Source organism: Eptatretus burgeri, chromosome 7 (assembly GCF_056783735.1).
Source record: "Eptatretus burgeri isolate ZD-2024b chromosome 7, Ebu_testis_v1, whole genome shotgun sequence".
NCBI classification, from domain to species: Eukaryota; Metazoa; Chordata; class Myxini; order Myxiniformes; family Myxinidae; genus Eptatretus; species Eptatretus burgeri.
The window spans coordinates 65823366-65841262 of NC_140967.1; the positions used below are offsets into that span (position 1 = coordinate 65823366).

Consider the following 17897-nt stretch of genomic DNA (forward strand, 5'->3'; position numbering starts at 1 on the left):
GTGTGAAACCCCCAAAACCGGCTTGACGTGTGAAGGATATAGGATCCACTCTTTGTAACGCGGCACAAAGAATAAAAATTCTCATGTCAAATAAACAGCATCGTCCATACCACTGGTTTGCTTGAAGCTTATGTTGAGCAATGGTTGTTATCAAGTATGTGAAATATGAAATAAAATTCGACTGAACATTAACCTCACAACTACAATGTAAAGCACTTATACAACATACAATAAACTTTTCTGCTTAATATTAGATTCACTGTCATGCAACTAAAATGTGTTTTATCCTCCTTTATGACTTTGTTTCAGTTCCTGGGCCTATCAGACCCATATGGCAAAAAAGTCATCGAGATTTCATCCCATGCACCCCTAAGGGTTAATAATAGTACAGACAAAAGGTAGATTTATTTAACACTCGAGTTACAAAGTTTGCCATTACATACACTTGGCAAACTATTTACAAAAAATGCTTTTCATCTAAAAAGGGGGGATGCACTCAAAGGCGTGCTGTGTGAAAGAGGTCCCCGACGGAGAAACTTGAGAACCATTGTTCTATTCTATACCATGAATTATCCTTCAACTCCACAATCTATGCGGCGATGGTTCAGATTTCAAAACTGAAAAAAGATGAGTCGATTCCTTTGCTTTTGGATCACTGCTGCACCGACGACAGACGTTACAACCACCGACAACCTCTTTACAACTCAAAAACCCAAGGAAATCATTCTTCTTGCATTAATTTATCATCAGATATCAATCTCTCAGTCAATAACAATTCAGACAAACTTCAAGGTTTGAAAAGCCTCCATTTGAACCCACCACCTCATTTATTTTGAACGTAACAAAGGTTGGTGGAATTCCCTATTGAAAGGACTTTACCCTCTGAGCTTATACGAGGAACTTTTAATGGCTCACGAAAGCATATTTACAACACCTGTGTTTTTTTGTTTTTTATCAGAACGCGCACGTCAACTTCAGGACGAAAAGCTCCATTAAAAGTTATTGATCGCTTCGATTGCATTTCTCACAACTTTATATACTGCATGACGTTCGCTGTGTGCAATAAAAATCTACATCAGGGAGAAGGGATGAAGATTGGGGAACGCAGCACTTACTGGACTAAATAATAAAATCACAGACCTCTCAAAAGACTGTCGTCCACACCTGTCCAAACATATAGGATGGATCCCTCTGGGCCTTTAGCATGGACCTCTCCATCACACCTCTCCAAGTCTGCAACAAAAACCTCCCCAAGCCCATAGCACATAGCACAGACCCCTCCAAGCCTTTGTACCAAGCTCTCCAAGCATATACAGTAGATGTCAGCTGTCCAAACCTCGATCGCAAACCTGTCCAAGCACATAGCTCGACTCTTTAATCTTCCCAGGCAATCTACCCAACCCTCCTCCAGCATGGCATGACAGGCACGTGAAAGCACAAAGCACCGTGCTTGGTTTTAAATGAGGTAAACTCACACAAACCAGGGTTAACGAAGAACAGTACTTTGTTTTTGAACTCGGTACGCTCACACCCAGTGAGATATTAATGAATGCTTTTCATCAACCATCGTAACTCCCTCTTTCAAGGACTTATTGTTGATTAGCAACTCAACATCTCAACCGTCCATTCATGACTTACTGCCATTTGACCCTCAAAATCCTCATTACTCCCCTTCATACTTTGACTCTCCACCCCTCATCACAGATCCAGCCCCCCCTTTTGATCCTTCACCCATGGTATACATCCTTTTCTTTCTCCAACAAAAGGTTAATACCAGAAACATCAGCATTCGTTTGCTTCCCACGCTGGTTTTGCATAACCTTTGCTAACTCACAGTTGATAAAAACAATCGTTAGAATTTCCTGCTGACAGAGAGCTACACTAGCCTTGACAAAGTCGAGTATGCCTCAATGTATATTGTTTGATCGATTGATTGATTGATTGATTGATTGATTGATTGATCCATATGTTTCTTGCGTGGTCATTCAGTGTCCTGTACAGTGTACCGATATTCGAGTAAGTGGGGTGATTAACTCTGAAAAGGTTTTTGCATATTTGTCTTGGTTTTTCTTCATGATGAAATTTTGTTTCATTAAATGGAGTCGACTTGTCGGTCTACGCATCTCTTCTGGTAGGGCTGATGAGGGTTAAGGAGATGACGGTTCAGGGGTGCAAGTGTAGATTAAAAGCAATACAACATTGAAGGACTATCATCCTATCGACAGTTTGAGAGTGGTAGGTCCTGTGCTCCTGCCTCTTGATAAGTGATGCTACTGACTCCTTGAGGTTTGGAGTCTTCGCAGGCAGCCAAGTGAGGAGACAGATAAAGGTGGGATTCTGGGCACCATTCCCAAAAGATAAATCAAGACAACATTGTGCTGAATTTGATTGCTTCAGTAGGCTGCAAAAAGGTTGGCAATAGTAAAGACGAGCTTGGCCAGCCAATAATCCTTTGTGGTCTAAAAAGGACATTATTGGCTCATAGGCAGGCATTGGCATGATGGCTTTAAGATTGAGAGCATTAAAACTTCAAAGTCTCCACCTGCCTGTCCCTATAAAGAGTTGCGGACAGATTTGGATGAAATTTGGTTGAGCACATTGGGTGTGTGACGAGGCTAAATCGATGAGATTTTGGTGAAGATCTGAATACGGATCTGGATACTATAATTTTTTTCAGTCATTCTTCTTCACCATTGAGAGACAGAGCCAAAACGATATCTAGCACGATATCTCAAAAAGTTATGGATGGATTCGGACAAACTTGGTGGACAGGTTGGATGTGAGACAAGAACGAATTTATAAGATTTTGGTGAAGATCCGAATCCAGATCCCGATCTGGGCAGAGGTATGTGGTTAATCTCAACTGTGGAAATGCCAACTCTTTGGGCAGGTAAGCAATCTGCCCAGTACCAACAACAGAACGTGCTGTGATCCTCAGTCAATGCATTTTGGAAAGTGTCATTTTTATTGACAAGGCATATGACAACAGCTGCCAATCAATCACAGTTATCACTGCACAAACAAGGTAAGCAGCAATTGGGAAAAGTTTTGCTTTTGGCAGACCAACCTTGTAATGCTCAAAGGTGTCATTTTTACATTCTTGAATTTTTGTGCAGCCAGGGATCCAAAACAAGTGATTAATTGCAAGAGGGACTGAACGTGCATGCTGTGAGCAGGATAGGGATACTAAAGTGAAAATGGTGTCATTACTCTGCGCTTTGTTGCTTTTCAGGATTTATACAAGGATTCATACAAGGAAGTCTGATGTAGGAGGAGGCTATCCGGCCCATCATGCCCACGCATTTCCGCCAATATCCATGTACTGCTCCATCCTTAATGCTTCCAGGTACCTATTCAACTCCAGTTTAAATCCTTCCACCATTTAAGCTGCCACAACTCCATGCATTAACTACCCTCTGAGTAAAAGACCCCTGCCTTCATGATATCCCATCTCTCTTCTTCTTCACTCCCATGCGATGGCCTCTGGTGCCGTCGCTGTCCATTCTGCTGATAAATTTTTTCAAACTTATTCCCTTCTCCACCCTTTATTAATGTTAAACATCTCAATTCATAATCACCTCTTTTGTAATGAGCAAAATCCAGTCTCTTTCAGCTGTTCCTCATTGCAAAGTCTCGCTAGTCCAGGAATCAATCTCGTCACTCTGTGCTGGACCACTTGCATGGCAGCTCTATTTTCTCATGCGGTGACCAAAATTGAGTACAATATTCCTGGTGAGGTCTCACTAAATTATTGTACAATGTTAACACGACCTCTATTGTTTTATAATTTATCCCACACAACTACTCTACCTGTAGCTACCTGGTACTGTGCTGTCTGTTTACCTTCCACATGTATTACCAACCCAGACCTCTTTTTTGTGTGACATGCTCCAAGACTGCTCCTTGAATTTATATAATCCCTATTTTCATTGGTCCATCCAATTCCCAGCTTCTTACATTTACGAATGTTAAATTGCATCTGCGAATCTTTTGCCTAATCTATTGAAGTATCTTCGCATTTATGAAATAGATGACTGCCCTCTGTGCAGTCTACCTGACTTCCAAGGTTAGTGTCATTTGCAAATTTGCATAGCCTACTCCAAACCTCATTATCCAAATGGTTAATGTCGATTAGGAAGAATAATGGTCCTATAACTGATCCCTGGGGTACCCCACTACTTACATCCTGCCAGCCAGATATCTTCCCGTGCAACGTCACTCTTTGCTTCCTATCACTAAACCAGTTTTCAATCCAGCTGGTGACTCCACAAACCCTCACCTTTGCCAACAGCCTTCTCTGTGGTACCTTATCAAAAGCTTTCTGAAAGTCTAGATAAACTCCATCAACTGTACTTCCCCTATCAACCCAGTCAAAAACTGCCCAATATAACTCTAAATACATTTGCTAAACAAGACCTCCCTTTAGGGAATCCATGCTGACTACCTTGAGTTAGTTTGAACATACAGGATTCAAATGTTTCCCTTTCTGTTCCTTAGTTAATGTCTCCAACACCTTCCCCATAATTGAAGTCAAGCTAACATAGATCCCTAATTCTTATCTGGAAACCTTCATAAACAGTGTTACAATTGCTTCTCTCCAATCCTCTGATACCTCTCCTGACTCCAACAAGCCATTAGAGATATCTGCTAACACGAGGCTTATCTGCTCAGCCACCTCCCGCAATGCTCTAGGATGCACATTATCCGGCCTTGGTGCTTTATCATCCCTTTTTTTTGAGCCATTTCTTCACTTCTTCCACTCTAACTTGGATCTCTTGTAAAAGCCCATACTCATCCACTGAGATGTATACTCTCAGCCATTGGAAGTTCCCCTGAGTGTTCCTATGCAAATGTAGAAGCACGAAAAACAAAAACAACTAATGTCTGGCATCTACAAACATATAATAAGTCTACAATCCCCAAAAACATACCATCCTCATCGTCCATCAATCCTCCAGTGCTATTCCTCAATGTGCCCACACTCCTCTGAACCATATTAAAAATAGAATGGCACTCTTCGATGTCACGACGTCGACAGATAAGCCTCCACCAACATTATTCTAGAAGGCCTTTATGTTAAAAAAATATGGATGCCGAACCACGTGACTGAGGATGTCATCAATTTTTTTTTCCCACCATAAAATTTAGCTCAAAATGACCCTCAAATATTTTCATTCTGATTGGATAAAGCATTCCACATTTGCATTTATGACGTCATAACAAAGCCACCTATGACATAAAAAAATCGCACTAATTTCCAATGGGGAGTACTTTACATGTGCCAAGTTTCAATTTTTTTTTCCATGGAGCGGTTTTGTTGATCCAGAGGTCCAAAGCTTTTTTCCGTTTTTCCAACATGGCTGCCATACCACATGACCTATGATGTCATAATTTTCATTAAAACATTCCACATGAGTAGTCCCACATATGGTGAAAATTTTGTGCCACTTGGGTAAAGCAGTTGCATAGAAAAGAGAAAATTAGCATGGACGGACGAACGAACGGACGTACGTACGTACAACCCAAACCGCCAGTGGAGGCATAAAAATGTCTTGCTGTTATGTTTAATAATTTTGGCGATGTTTTTGAATTTGCCATATTGTACTCTTTTGGCTTGCCGAGTTATTTTCTTAAATAACCTCTGTTTACACTTACCCTGATGTGTCAGACTCTAGTCCTGTTATTTTGTACTTAATGAATGCCTTCTGATTATCCTTAAGTGCGTACCTCCCAGCTCAACCACCCTTGTCTCTTTCTTCCGCTGCCTTTACACCTCACCGAAACATACCTACTCCGCACCGTAAACATTTGGTGCTTGAAGGTTACCGATTTGTCTGATGCAGACAACCCACTCATCAACTTCACCTAAATCACTTCTCATACCCTCAAAACTTTGCCCCCCGAAAATCCAACAGCCTCACACCACGAAACAAAACTTCACATCTCATCAATAGAGTTGTATTTGCTGTACATTGTGATAATTACTTAAAAAGAGGTCTAACTCTGCACTCCCCCTCATGAAATATTCCACAAAAGGGGTTAAAAAGTAATCTTGGACAAGAGATCTTACGTTTCCAACCTCGCCTCCAAAGCCAGTCGCCGAATGGGAATCCTCCATCGTGCAAAGTCCTTCCTCGGCCCACCTGAGCTCGTGACCTCATACAAAGCTTTCGTCGGCAGCCTGATGGAGTACTGCTCTCCCCTCTGGGCTGGTGCTCCTGCCTCTCACCTTTCTCGGCTTCACGCTGTAGAAACCAAGGCATTTTGGATCATTGGTATCTCCCACGGTGAGGCTGAGTCTTTGGGCCTCTAACTCTCTCACCGCAAGCAGGTCGGTGGTCTTTCTGTCTTCTACCGTCTCCTCTCCAGGCTCACCCCCCCTCCCCCCGCGCGCTGTGTGCAATATGTCCCCACCATATTTCCGCAGGGCACTCAAGGTCTGCCATCAACCCCCTTCTGATAAAACTGCCAAAATTACGAATCACTGCTCACCTTAACTTTTTCATTCCTCTTTTTCCCTGCCTTTGGAATAAACCCCCTCACTCTGCTCAATCGCATTCTTCCCTCCAGGCCTTCAAAACAGCTGTTCACCACCACCTCTTATTGTCCCCCATCGAAATCCTCGATCTTTTCTACCCCCGTCAATCCACCCCAAACCCACCTCCTTCAAATTCCCTGCTTTCCTTCCTGAAAGTCCCTGTAATGTCCATCTATTAAACCCCGTGTTCCCCGCCCCATCCCTCTCCCTCCCACAGATCTCCTAATGTCTCTGTTCCCCACTGTTTTGTCCTTCCCACTCCTGCCCCTCTTGTCTCGTGCCTCCTTGCTGTGCGTTGTGTGTTAGCTCTCATACGAGCCTCGACAAGGTATACAAAAAAAAAAGATAGAAAATACTCATCCACTCTGTCCTTCTCCTGTTCCTGGAACCAATTTATCTCTGGAAAATTTGAATCCCCCATCATCAATCTCTTTCTTCTTCTACAGCCTTATTCGCCCACTTCAAGTGGCGTTGCTGACATGGATCCTGTTCCACCATTTGGGTCGGTCGTATACCCATTATGTATCCACAGCTTTCTTCTTCATGTCAGCTTCAACACAATCACTCCATCTCCTCTTCGGTCTGCCTAGTCATCTTTTCCCAGGTGGTATTATTCTCATCATCCTTCTGCCCACATACTTCTCTCATCCCTTCTCATCGCATGCCCATACCATCTCAACCTATTTCCCTGTAGCTTATTTGACACTTCAACCACCTGAACAGTTCCTCTGATGCATCTGTTCCTCACATGGTATTCCCGCATTACACCACACAACCATCTCAACATCCTCATCTCAGACATATCTAATCTTTGCTCCAACCCTCTGATTATCGGCTGTGTCTCCACGCCTTGTACAACAGCGCCGGCCTGGACTCAACGCAGGGCCTTGATGTACACCGCGCACTTTATATTGAGCAGTTGACTGCAGACTGCACTTACGATGACCACGCAGAGATCCCTACATATTCATAAGAAATTAAACCATTTCCACCCCCCCACCCAATACCACCATTCTGACCACTGCGAAACATCCATCGCTCTAGTACAGAAATCTGCACTGAATACCATCCCTGAAAAATATCACTTCACAACCCAAATCCTTCAAATGATTCCCCAAAAACTCATATCTTGTCTTCAAAGGTTCCAAGCAGACCCTCCCCACATCATTACCCTTGCATGAACCATCATCAGTGTTTGAGGCTAAAAAATCCGACAAACCCTCATCCACAATTTCATCAATACCCCCACCCCTATCCCTCGAAAGCAAAAAAACAAAACAAAACCCCATGTCTCGTATCCTTGTGACAAAATGTGGAGTACACATATTCAATAACTCATCCCTGACAAAAAAAATCTCACTGGCTACCCTCTCTCCCACCTCCAGCTAACGCCTACCATCATGCACACAAGCACCACCACCTCCATAATCAGCGCTATAGCCCCCATGCACACTTGCAGCATTCCCATCACTTCCTGCACCTGCAACACTCCCAACACTGTCTACACCAACCACAACCCAATGCCATTACCTCTGTTTTAAACCCACTCAACCACAATACCCATACTTGCACAGCCTGCCCCCCACCTACATCCACATTTTCACCTGCACCCAGACTGGCAACCTCACCCATCACACCACAGTTTGTCGCCCACCCCATCCGTAAATCCAATGCCAGCAGCATACGCTGAACTTCCATCATCGTCCTCACACTCCGCACCCCAATACCACCCACAATCTCTGTGCCCCATGCCCCCCCCCCCATGGCCACCAATGTATGCACCTGTAGTTGATTCACCCAGCAAACACAACCGACACTCTACAACCGACCCCCCACCCGATGACAAATCCAGCAAAGATGTTAACCCTTTTCTCAGGTTACCCACCAAAGCTCGAAGATGAGCCACCTATAGTCCAAGCATTTACAGCAGGAAAGACCACTCCTCCTTTCCTTTCCTCTCCAGTCACCACAAATCTGAACATTGCACACATACAACAACCAACACAGAGTTTATAACCGCTCATGCATTTGTCCCCGGCCTTGCACTTATCCAGTGACATCTGCTTCATCTCATCCTCTTCTTCTCCAGGCTTAGACCCCTTGCTGCCACAGTGGTTTGATCACCAACATGCTTCGTAGACTTGACACTTGAGTGATTTATCTCTCTGGTGTCATTCCTCAAGGAGCCTCTGTTCGTGAGATCCACTCCGTCCTTGCCTGTCCTCCAGCTTCAGACCAATGCAATCACTCATACTATGCCAATTATAACCACTCACTCAATAAATTCCAAATCCATCTGCGTGACTGACTCCCCCCCCCACTCCCGCTAACCCACACACCCACCTCGGGAACATTCACGGCCCCAGGGAGGCCAGCCAGACTTATCAGTAGAAGACACTGTGGACTCTTCACCCTTGTCTTCAATCAAATGCTTGAAGGTCCGGACAACAGGGCAGGGACCAAAAACTTCCCGATCAGGGTGTCCAACCTACCAGTCAGGACGAGGACCAGATCATAGACCTTGCCAACTCTCAGAGAGAACACAGTGCTCGAACATGCTGTTGCGCCAAAAGGGAATCCCCATTCAAGCACCAGATGTGCGCAGGCCAGACCGCTGGTGAACACATTGCCAACCCTTCCTCCTGAGCCCTGCAGTCACCAGCTGACTCAGTGGCTCCAACTTCTGCAATGGGACTTGGCACAGGTGTTTTCTTGTCCCTTGGATGCTGTTTGGCCAATGCTGCTGCCTTGTTAGTCACTCCAGATCCCTTCTTGGCCTTTGCGGCTTTTATGAAAGAGCGGATCTGACTCGTCATCTACTAAATGGTCAAAACGGCTTGTGTTTGCGCAGCGGAAGCCCTCTTGCATTTTTCTTGGCATGATGTCTCACTCAAGTACCGGATTGTGTATTTTTGCCATGTATTCAACTAGCGCAACTCTTACACGGTGCGATGCAAGATTTTGGCTATCCTCCCTGAGACGTTAAATCCTCGTTTCATGTGGGACATGCCAGTTTTGTAATGTCGAAAATTTTGTCTATATGTCGTTAGCATCTCACAAGAGGATGTCTACTCTCAGGATATGCCTGTTGCTCATTGCAGGCAAGTTGGTGACCGAGTTGCAGTCTTTTACCGCCTTTACTCTGGTCCTGATACTGCTGCCTCACCTCTCCACCCAACCTGACGGATCCTTCAGGTCACATTTTCCACCAAAGACCTCACATTGTCATCCCTCCCACAGTCCAAACAACCCTCACTTCATTCATTCCCCTCTTCTCTTGCATGTGGAACCATCTTCTTCAACAGTTTATTGCGTCGTGCTCTTCCCTCAAGAACTTTCAATCCGTCCTTACTGCGACCCCCTTGGTCTTTCCCAATATTTAGATTTTTGAGCTTTACTGCAGCCACCGAACCCCTGTTCTCACCCCTCAGTCGCATTTCCTCATCATGTGCTGTGCCGATTCTGTACGTTCTTGTCCTCCTTTATTCCCTTTGCCCTATTTTGTGTCTGTTGACTCTTTGGCCCTTATTGTTCAAAAAAAAAAAAGTCTCTGTATCCAATATCTGTCTGCATTTCTTCGCCATTTCAACACTTTCATTTAAATATTCCACAAGAATCGATTTCTGAATAGAAAACACCCAACATGGAGTTATCAAGCTGAATATTATACAGAAGCAACAACTGATAATTATGTAAGATGGGATGTGGGGATGGTGAAGGGGGAGAGGGGAAGGACTAAATTGAGAAAATGAAAACTGAGAAAATAAATAGAATGGAGGTTGATAGGTCGATGGAAGGAAGTTATCGGAGGGCATCGGAAAGGAGAGAAAGGAAAGGTGGTTCTCCGGTGGATGGTGGCAAAGGAAAGCAAGGAGTGGGGAGTAAATTGAAAGATGTCATCTTTGCTGCTCATTTCTTCTTTCCCTAAAGCACTTGTTTCTTGTCTACCCCACTCCCCAACCCCTACCGGAGAAACCGAGTAAAGGAAGGAAAGGGAAGGGACTTGTTTAGAGCAATTATGCTGAGAAAGGGGAGGGGAGTGGGTCAAAAATTCCATCATATTTGCAGACATAATAAATAAATGGTTCCTAAAGTACTAAAGTATGTCATTGTAAGACGTCCCACGGGCATATGATGGCTCTCACCGTTCCACGAGGAGGAAGACAACCCCTGTGTGACCACTTGCCGCTGCAACATGGAGAGGCGTCCACTGTCCACTATCACGGACATCGATGTCGGCACCCGTGTCTAGCAGGTCTTCCACGAGTTCCTTTGAGCCAGAGAGACATGCCTGGACAGGGAATATCCAGCAGCCAAAAGATAAGAACAACTTGCTGGATAATTATCATTTATGACAGTTTCATGCATTTCAACCACAGTTGATGTCAACAAACTTCACCTTGTGTTGAACACAGGGAAATTTTTAATTTTGCCACATTACCAAACTAAAGGATATCTCAGAGGTTGTATACTTCACTGTGAACTGTCTAGTCTGTGTTCGATTCCCATTCCGACAATAAAATATCAAATTTGATCAACGGGGGAAGAGAAGGCATCACGTCAATGAGTGGGCCGTCCTTTGGAAGGAACGTCAAGTCGGTATGCCTATATGTTCGCATTCACTTCTGATATTAAAGATCCCACAACACCTCTCAATAATAGTAGGTCACCGTGTTCCAGTCACATGGCAACATGATTAATTCTTGCTCTGGTTGAGGGCCGCGAGTTTCAGCAGCATTCTGCAATGGAGAAGTGACCTTTCTAAGGTAAGCTATGGAAACATTTCAGACTACGATGTAGTTCTGTTAACTTCCTGAGGAGTGTGGTAACAACAAAGAACAAACAACAACCCCACCACCATCACCACCATGCTACATGACCAGTAGCATCCACAAACAAGTGCAAGTAAACGCAAGTAAACTATTTGGCTTTACGGCCCCACTCGAGGACAGCAGGAGCATAAGACCTCACAATTGTTGTTTGAAGTTGGATACAACTTAATGAGGAGTCAACCGAGCTTGATTGAATTGTTGGAATGCCACCTATCTATTGGGCTGTCGTGATTGTGAAAAATTGTGCTTTTTAAACTTACACTTCCTGTGCCCCTATTGGTCCACGTGTGGCACGTCCGCAAACCAGCCTCGCATGAGGCAAAGCCATCACAAACGCGAAGCTGTCCTTTTTGTCACACTCCATTTTTCTATTTGTCTGTCGCATGGCTGTCCGCTCCCTTATCTTGTATATCTTGAGAAGGGAACATTGGGGGACCACCAAACTTGGCATGCATAATGGAGGCCTCATGGAGGGTGTTATTGGCAGGGGGTGGCGATTATAGGGAAGGAGGTAGGGGGCTAACAGACGTGGCATATCATAATAGGGCCTCATGGGGGATAAAAATAATGAAGTTTTTCGCTTTTATAAATCTCTCATTTTGGAGGATTTGGAAGATGGAGGATGGGAGATCTCTGTAATGGCTTAAGTGATCATCACCAAACCTGGTAGGGATAGGACAGGCCTCATGGGGGGGGGGGGTTAATGATGAAAAAGATGAAATTATTAGCCTCAATAGATTTTGAGACCGAAGAAGGGGATTTGGAATATTGGGAAGGGTATAACCACTTGAATTGATCGTGACCAAACTTTTCGAGAATAGTGTAGGCTCCATGGGCAGGAGAATAGCGTTGGGGGGGGGGGGGTGAAGATTTTGGCAAGAGGGTCGGGGTTAGTTGTGTTTGTTGTGTTGAGAATAGTGGGGGCTTCGCATGTGGGCCCCGCAAAGTGCTTGGTGTTTGTTATCTTAATTAATCATAGTCGGGATGCAACGAGGTATCAACCTGATACAAGATTATTCAGCATGTCTCAAGAGATTCAAAATTACTTAATTCTATCAATAATTTACACAATTAATACAAGGAAATGAACAATGGATTGTGATGAAGAATGAATTGATCTGTTTGTCATGTTCCCAGTATCTAAACGTTTAGCTCATGATGCCGTGATCTCACACCGATTTGATTCGTCCATCGTCGACTCAAATAATATCTTTGTAAATTAACATAAAAAGTACTAAAATGTCTAATAATGTAATTTATTGTCTCACAAGCTCCTGCACGAACTTCAGTCAATGTAAGGAAGATATGTATCGTTGAAGTTCATCTCAAGGATGTCCAATGACATTTGTTATTTAGGAATTGTGCGTGCCTATAGGTCATTGTATAAAATGAAGAGCAACAGCAAGATCAAAACCTATCATCATGGGAATGGGTCAACCTATCACGGGATGATGTCACGTCAAATCCAATGCGACGGACAACTTATGATACAGCCCAACAACGCTGCACAGTGAGGGATGAGCAATCTGTGGTTATGTTCACGGCAGTACCTGATGCAACATGGTGAGTCCTTGTGCATTCTGCTGGTGTGCATCAACTCCATTATCCAGAAGCTTTAACACTGCAAGGTTAAACGCCAGGCAGCATGGAAATCAGAAACATCCAATTTTTTTTTCTTTTTTAAAGTTTTCAAGTAACTCTACATGTAGTCATTTATCAAAATGTATTCCACTCTTCAATGAGCTTCAACTTTGCAAACAAATAGTTTAAAAAAAGAAAAGAAAACATAAGCAAAGAGACCTGGAAGTGTTTTGGGCCAAAAACTGTTCTAATTTTATTGTTATATTTACAGAGATCGAAGCTAGCGGAGGAATCGAATGACAGAGGGGGTTGAAGATTTTCGGTTTGAAGGACAACGTTTTTCTGTTGCTCCACTGCTGTATTCCCCGTACAGCACATCGAGTTCGTTTTGATTTTGTGGTCGATGTTGTGGCCATAATTGTTGTGTCAATGCAATCCCACAGACCCCACCATCAGACTTGGACAATATACACCTCGACTCGATGCTCTTCAAAAATTGTTTCGCATTTCAAAACGACGGGATGTCCCATTGGATGGACCACATTGTGTCACGCTGACACTGATTAAATGCTTACAAGTTTGCATATGCTCTTCGGTAGTATCCAATGTGATGCAAGGCTCAATGAACTGCACGGGTGCTTACCTGACATCTCAACGGATCCCTAACTCTATCATCACCTTTATGGAGGTTGACTGTAACAAAAGAGTCACTTCCATATCTTCAGATGATTTTCAATGGGTTGCAATGTCTTGACACACTTGATTTGGTTATTGATTATGAAGGTCGAAATGATCTTGAGGAAATGCCTATCTTCCTGACGCCGTTACCGTTAGTCATAATAACTCCATTAACTCCTCTCTCTCTCACTGGTGCTAACGGTTCAGAAGTGACGAAGGGGTCTGTTTGCTGAATGCATATCTATTCTGTTGGGACAATACTCTGTGCAGAGCGTTGGTGCTGCTGAAGCAGTCTCCTTGGCTATTGGGCACAATCCTGGACGAGTCGCCACTCCGACGCAGTATACCAGAATGCTGGCACTCATTTTGCCGACCTCGGAAGGATGACAGGTCGAGTTAACCCCACCTGGTATTAATTCAACAGCTGAGCGGGATTTGAACTCAGGATCCTAAGATCCCAAGCCCACCACCCTAACCATTAAGCCAACACCAGGCATACTGTAAATAATCAGCTGGTTAATCGGGCTGGTAGGATGGCCGAGGTCCGAGAGGTATGCACCCTCCTCTGAGCTGTCGAGCCTGGGTTCAAATCTCAGCACAGTTATACACTGCTATCCTGGTGTTTCACATGCACGGTGATGCATCAACTTGTGCGCTGTCCGTTGGAAGGATGTTAAGCTGGGTGTCCCATCTGCCAGCATGAGATGTTAGACATTAAAGATCCCACATTGTCGTTTGTGAAAAGTAGAGGAGTGCATCGCTGGTACCCTGAAGGAATAACAAATTCCTTCCTGAATGTGCAGGGACAATGCATCAGCGGCACAGTCACAGCTCAGCGATGATGGAACCAGAGGGCTGAAGTCAGAATTGAATCTCAATCCAACATGCATTCACCAATGACAACAGTCCATCGATAAACATCATGTTTACGCAAATCAGACAAACTTGTGGAGCAATCATCAACTGCTGGAAAGGGTGTCCATTATAGTCATCGGTTTCGGCAAGTGCGTGCATGCAGAGACATGCTCATGCATCTCATTCCTGAAAAACCCCATTCTGATCAAGCACCACACCCAGCCTTTAGCTCCACGCTCTTTCATCCCTCACCACCCATTATTGAGTTAGGTGATTCCATCCGAGCAATTGCTATGATTCCAGGTTTGATACCATAAAAATGACCGCGGTCTCTCAATGTCTCTGTTGTTCACATGAAGTCCATTAATGTCTCTTTACCATCTTCTATATGCAGTTCAAACTTTCATACTCTGTTCAAATTGAACCAAAGTTCAAACAGGAATATTACAGTCTCACTGTATTTACTGTAACGTTGAAGTTTAATGGAACGCGTTTTTTTGTCTGATTAATATCGTGCAAAGTGTATTGTGAAAAGCAATAAGAGATCTTTGTCCCTCATATAGTTCCGACCTATATAAGGTCTCGTTTTGCATGAACGCACTTTCGAAAGGCGTGACGTCATTGTTCTGAATGAAAACCCAACAAACGAGTAATTTGGGCCTATAATTAATAAGAGCAGAAAAATAGATTGGCAAAAATTTTCCATTTTGCAATAATATGTGGGATTAACATCAATTTGCTTAGAAAGGTACAGCGGTGAGAAAAAGTTTGTGAAACCTTTCAAATTTTCTCTATTTCTGCATAAACTTGACCGAAAATGTGATCAGATCTTCATCTAAGTCCTAATAATACACAAAGAGAACCTGATTACACAAAAATAGCACACAACCCCCAAAAATGTACGTTTTCATTTATTTATTGAGAAAATTGATCCAACATTGTCGGAAAAAGTGTGTGAACCTCCAGGTTAATCAGCTCAATTAAGGGGGTAATTACAGTGAGGTGTTTCAATCAATGGGATGACGATCAGGAGTGAGTTTTGGTGGCCTTGTCCTATATGAAAAACATAAACTTTGTTCATCACCATCAGAGTCTGGTCTTCACCACACAGGTTTGTAAAAGCATGTCATGCCCCGACCAAAAGAGATTTCTGAGGACCTCAGAAAAAGAGTTGTCGATTCTCATCGGTCTGGAAAAGGTTACAAAATCATCTCTGAAGATGTTGGGCTCCACAAATCCACCGTCAGGCAGATATTGTACAAAAATGAGAATTCAACACCGTTGTTACTCTTTCCAGGAGCGGTCGTCTCACGAAAATCCCTCCAAGAACAAAGTGTACAACAATCCAGTAGGTCACAAAGAACTCCAGGGTAATGTCTAAGGATCTGCAGGCCTCTCTTCCATTGGCTGTCAGTGTTCACGAGTCCACCATTAGGAAAACACTGAACAAGAATGGCAAGAACACTGACAGCAAGGAGGAAACGACCGCTCTCCAAGATGAACATTGCTGCCCATCTCAAGTTTGCCAAAGACCACCTGGATGATCCAGAAGACCATTGGAATAATGTTCTGTGGACAGATGAGTCGAAAGTGGAACTTTTGGCTTCATTGAGAAACGTTATGTTTGGCGAAAACGAAACACTGCATTCCAAATTAAGAACCTCGTCCCAACCATGAAGCATAGTGTTAGGAGTATCATGGTTTGGGGCTGCTTTGCTGCCTCAGGACCCGGACGGCTTGACATCATTGATGGAATATTGAATTCTGGATTGTACCAGAAAATTCTTCAGGAGAATGTCAGGGCATCTATCGGTGAGCTGAAGCTCAACAGAAAATGGGTCATGCAGCAAGACAATGATCCGACACACACAGGTAAATATACAACAGAATGGCTGAAGCAGAAGAGATTTTGTGTTTTGGAATGGCCAAGTCAAAGTCCACACCTAAACTCAATTTAAATGTTTTGGCAGAAGCTGCAGCAAGCAGTTCATGAAAGAAAGTTCACAAATATCTCTGAGTTGAAGCGGTTTTGTAAGGAGGAATGGGACAAAATTACTCCAAGCCGATGTACAGGATTGATCAAGTTACAGGAAACGTTTGGTTGAAGTTATTGCTGCTCAAGGGGGTGCCACCAGTTCCTGAACGTAAAGGTTCACATACTTTTTCCGACAAATAAATTGGATGTTGGATCATTTTGCTCAATAAATAAATGAACAAGTACAATTTTTTAGATCCTCGTGGAGGATCTCTAAGTCTTACGTTGTTCTTCTTGTGGACTTTTTTGTTTCACAGCCTGCAGTTTTCATCGAAACTTCCTGAAACTTGGCATATATATGTAAAAATACCCTGCGCAGACAGTAACCATCTCCGATTTTGAAAATTACTCCTAGAAAAAAAAGTTATGACGTCAAAATATCTCCGCTAATGGAAATCGCCTAAAAATTATCTCCGAAACTAGGCAAGCTGTTTGAATTTTGTTTGTGGGAATCAAGCCGGGCATTAGCACAGATAATTATTTATCGCAAACCTGATACATCACAATGACGTCATATTCGTTTTTATGACGTCATCATTAAGAGGACGAGGACCTTAGCTCATTCGAGCTTGTTTTTGTATGTTATTTGTGTAATCAGATTCTCTTTATCGATTACTCGGACTTGCATGAAGATCTGATCACATTTTAGGTCAAATTTATGCAGAAATACAGAAAATTTGAAAGGGTTCACAAACTTTTTCTCAACAATGAATGTCCTACCCTGGACATATATTTTTGGCAATTAAAAGGTTTTCACAAGGAAATACTCACTATTGTCCAAGAAATGCCAATATTTTCTTATCCTACCATTAATTTGCAATTGGTCACTGGCTTTGACACCAAAACAAATTTTTATTAGGGAACCGAGGAATCAAAAAGCTCCATATATCGAACAAACAGTTTCAAATGGAGCACCTCGCCATCATCAGAGCATTTAGATCGTATCAGATGCGGCGATAAATGGGAATCGTTGCTCCTAGCTTGTCGGGTCGCCGACAGAAGACGCCACTCGCATTTTTGCCGCCTTCATCCCAATCCCGAACAGAATCCCGTTGGACACGTGCAACTTGCTAGAAGTTTTCAATATACATATCATCATCAACAAACTGAACCATACTCTTTACAGAGAGAGTATTGGTACTGCCGAAGCAACCTCTTGGCAATGGCTACACTGAGTGGGTTGCTATTGTCTTCCCGGCAGTCAATCGGGGCAGGAATTTGTAATATGTTTAGGATGCCGGCGATAACTCGCCAAGATTTCACGAAGGACACCGTGGACATCATGGGATCTTTAACGTCCACCAATTAATGCTGGAAAATGGGACGCACATCCGTTGATCAATCGCCCTGCCCGCAATACACCAGGATGACAGTTTAC

The 17897-nt window shown here is 43.5% G+C and overlaps 1 protein-coding gene across 3 annotated transcripts in view; it reads right to left on the reverse strand.

Annotated features, from left to right (window-relative positions):
- LOC147023439 (protein phosphatase 1 regulatory subunit 16A-like) overlaps positions 1–17897 on the reverse strand; it is a 61233-nt gene that overhangs the window by 28463 nt on the left and 14873 nt on the right. For 2 of the 3 annotated variants that reach the window (XM_085888858.1, XM_085888857.1), the window contains 2 exons: positions 12921–12991; positions 10684–10829 (listed from right to left, as the gene is read on the reverse strand). In XM_085888858.1, coding sequence (XP_085744984.1) covers positions 10684–10829; positions 12921–12991 — 217 coding nt within the window. The remainder of the gene's footprint in view (positions 1–10683; positions 10830–12920; positions 12992–17897) is intronic. The other variant, XM_085888859.1, reaches the window with a different exon arrangement.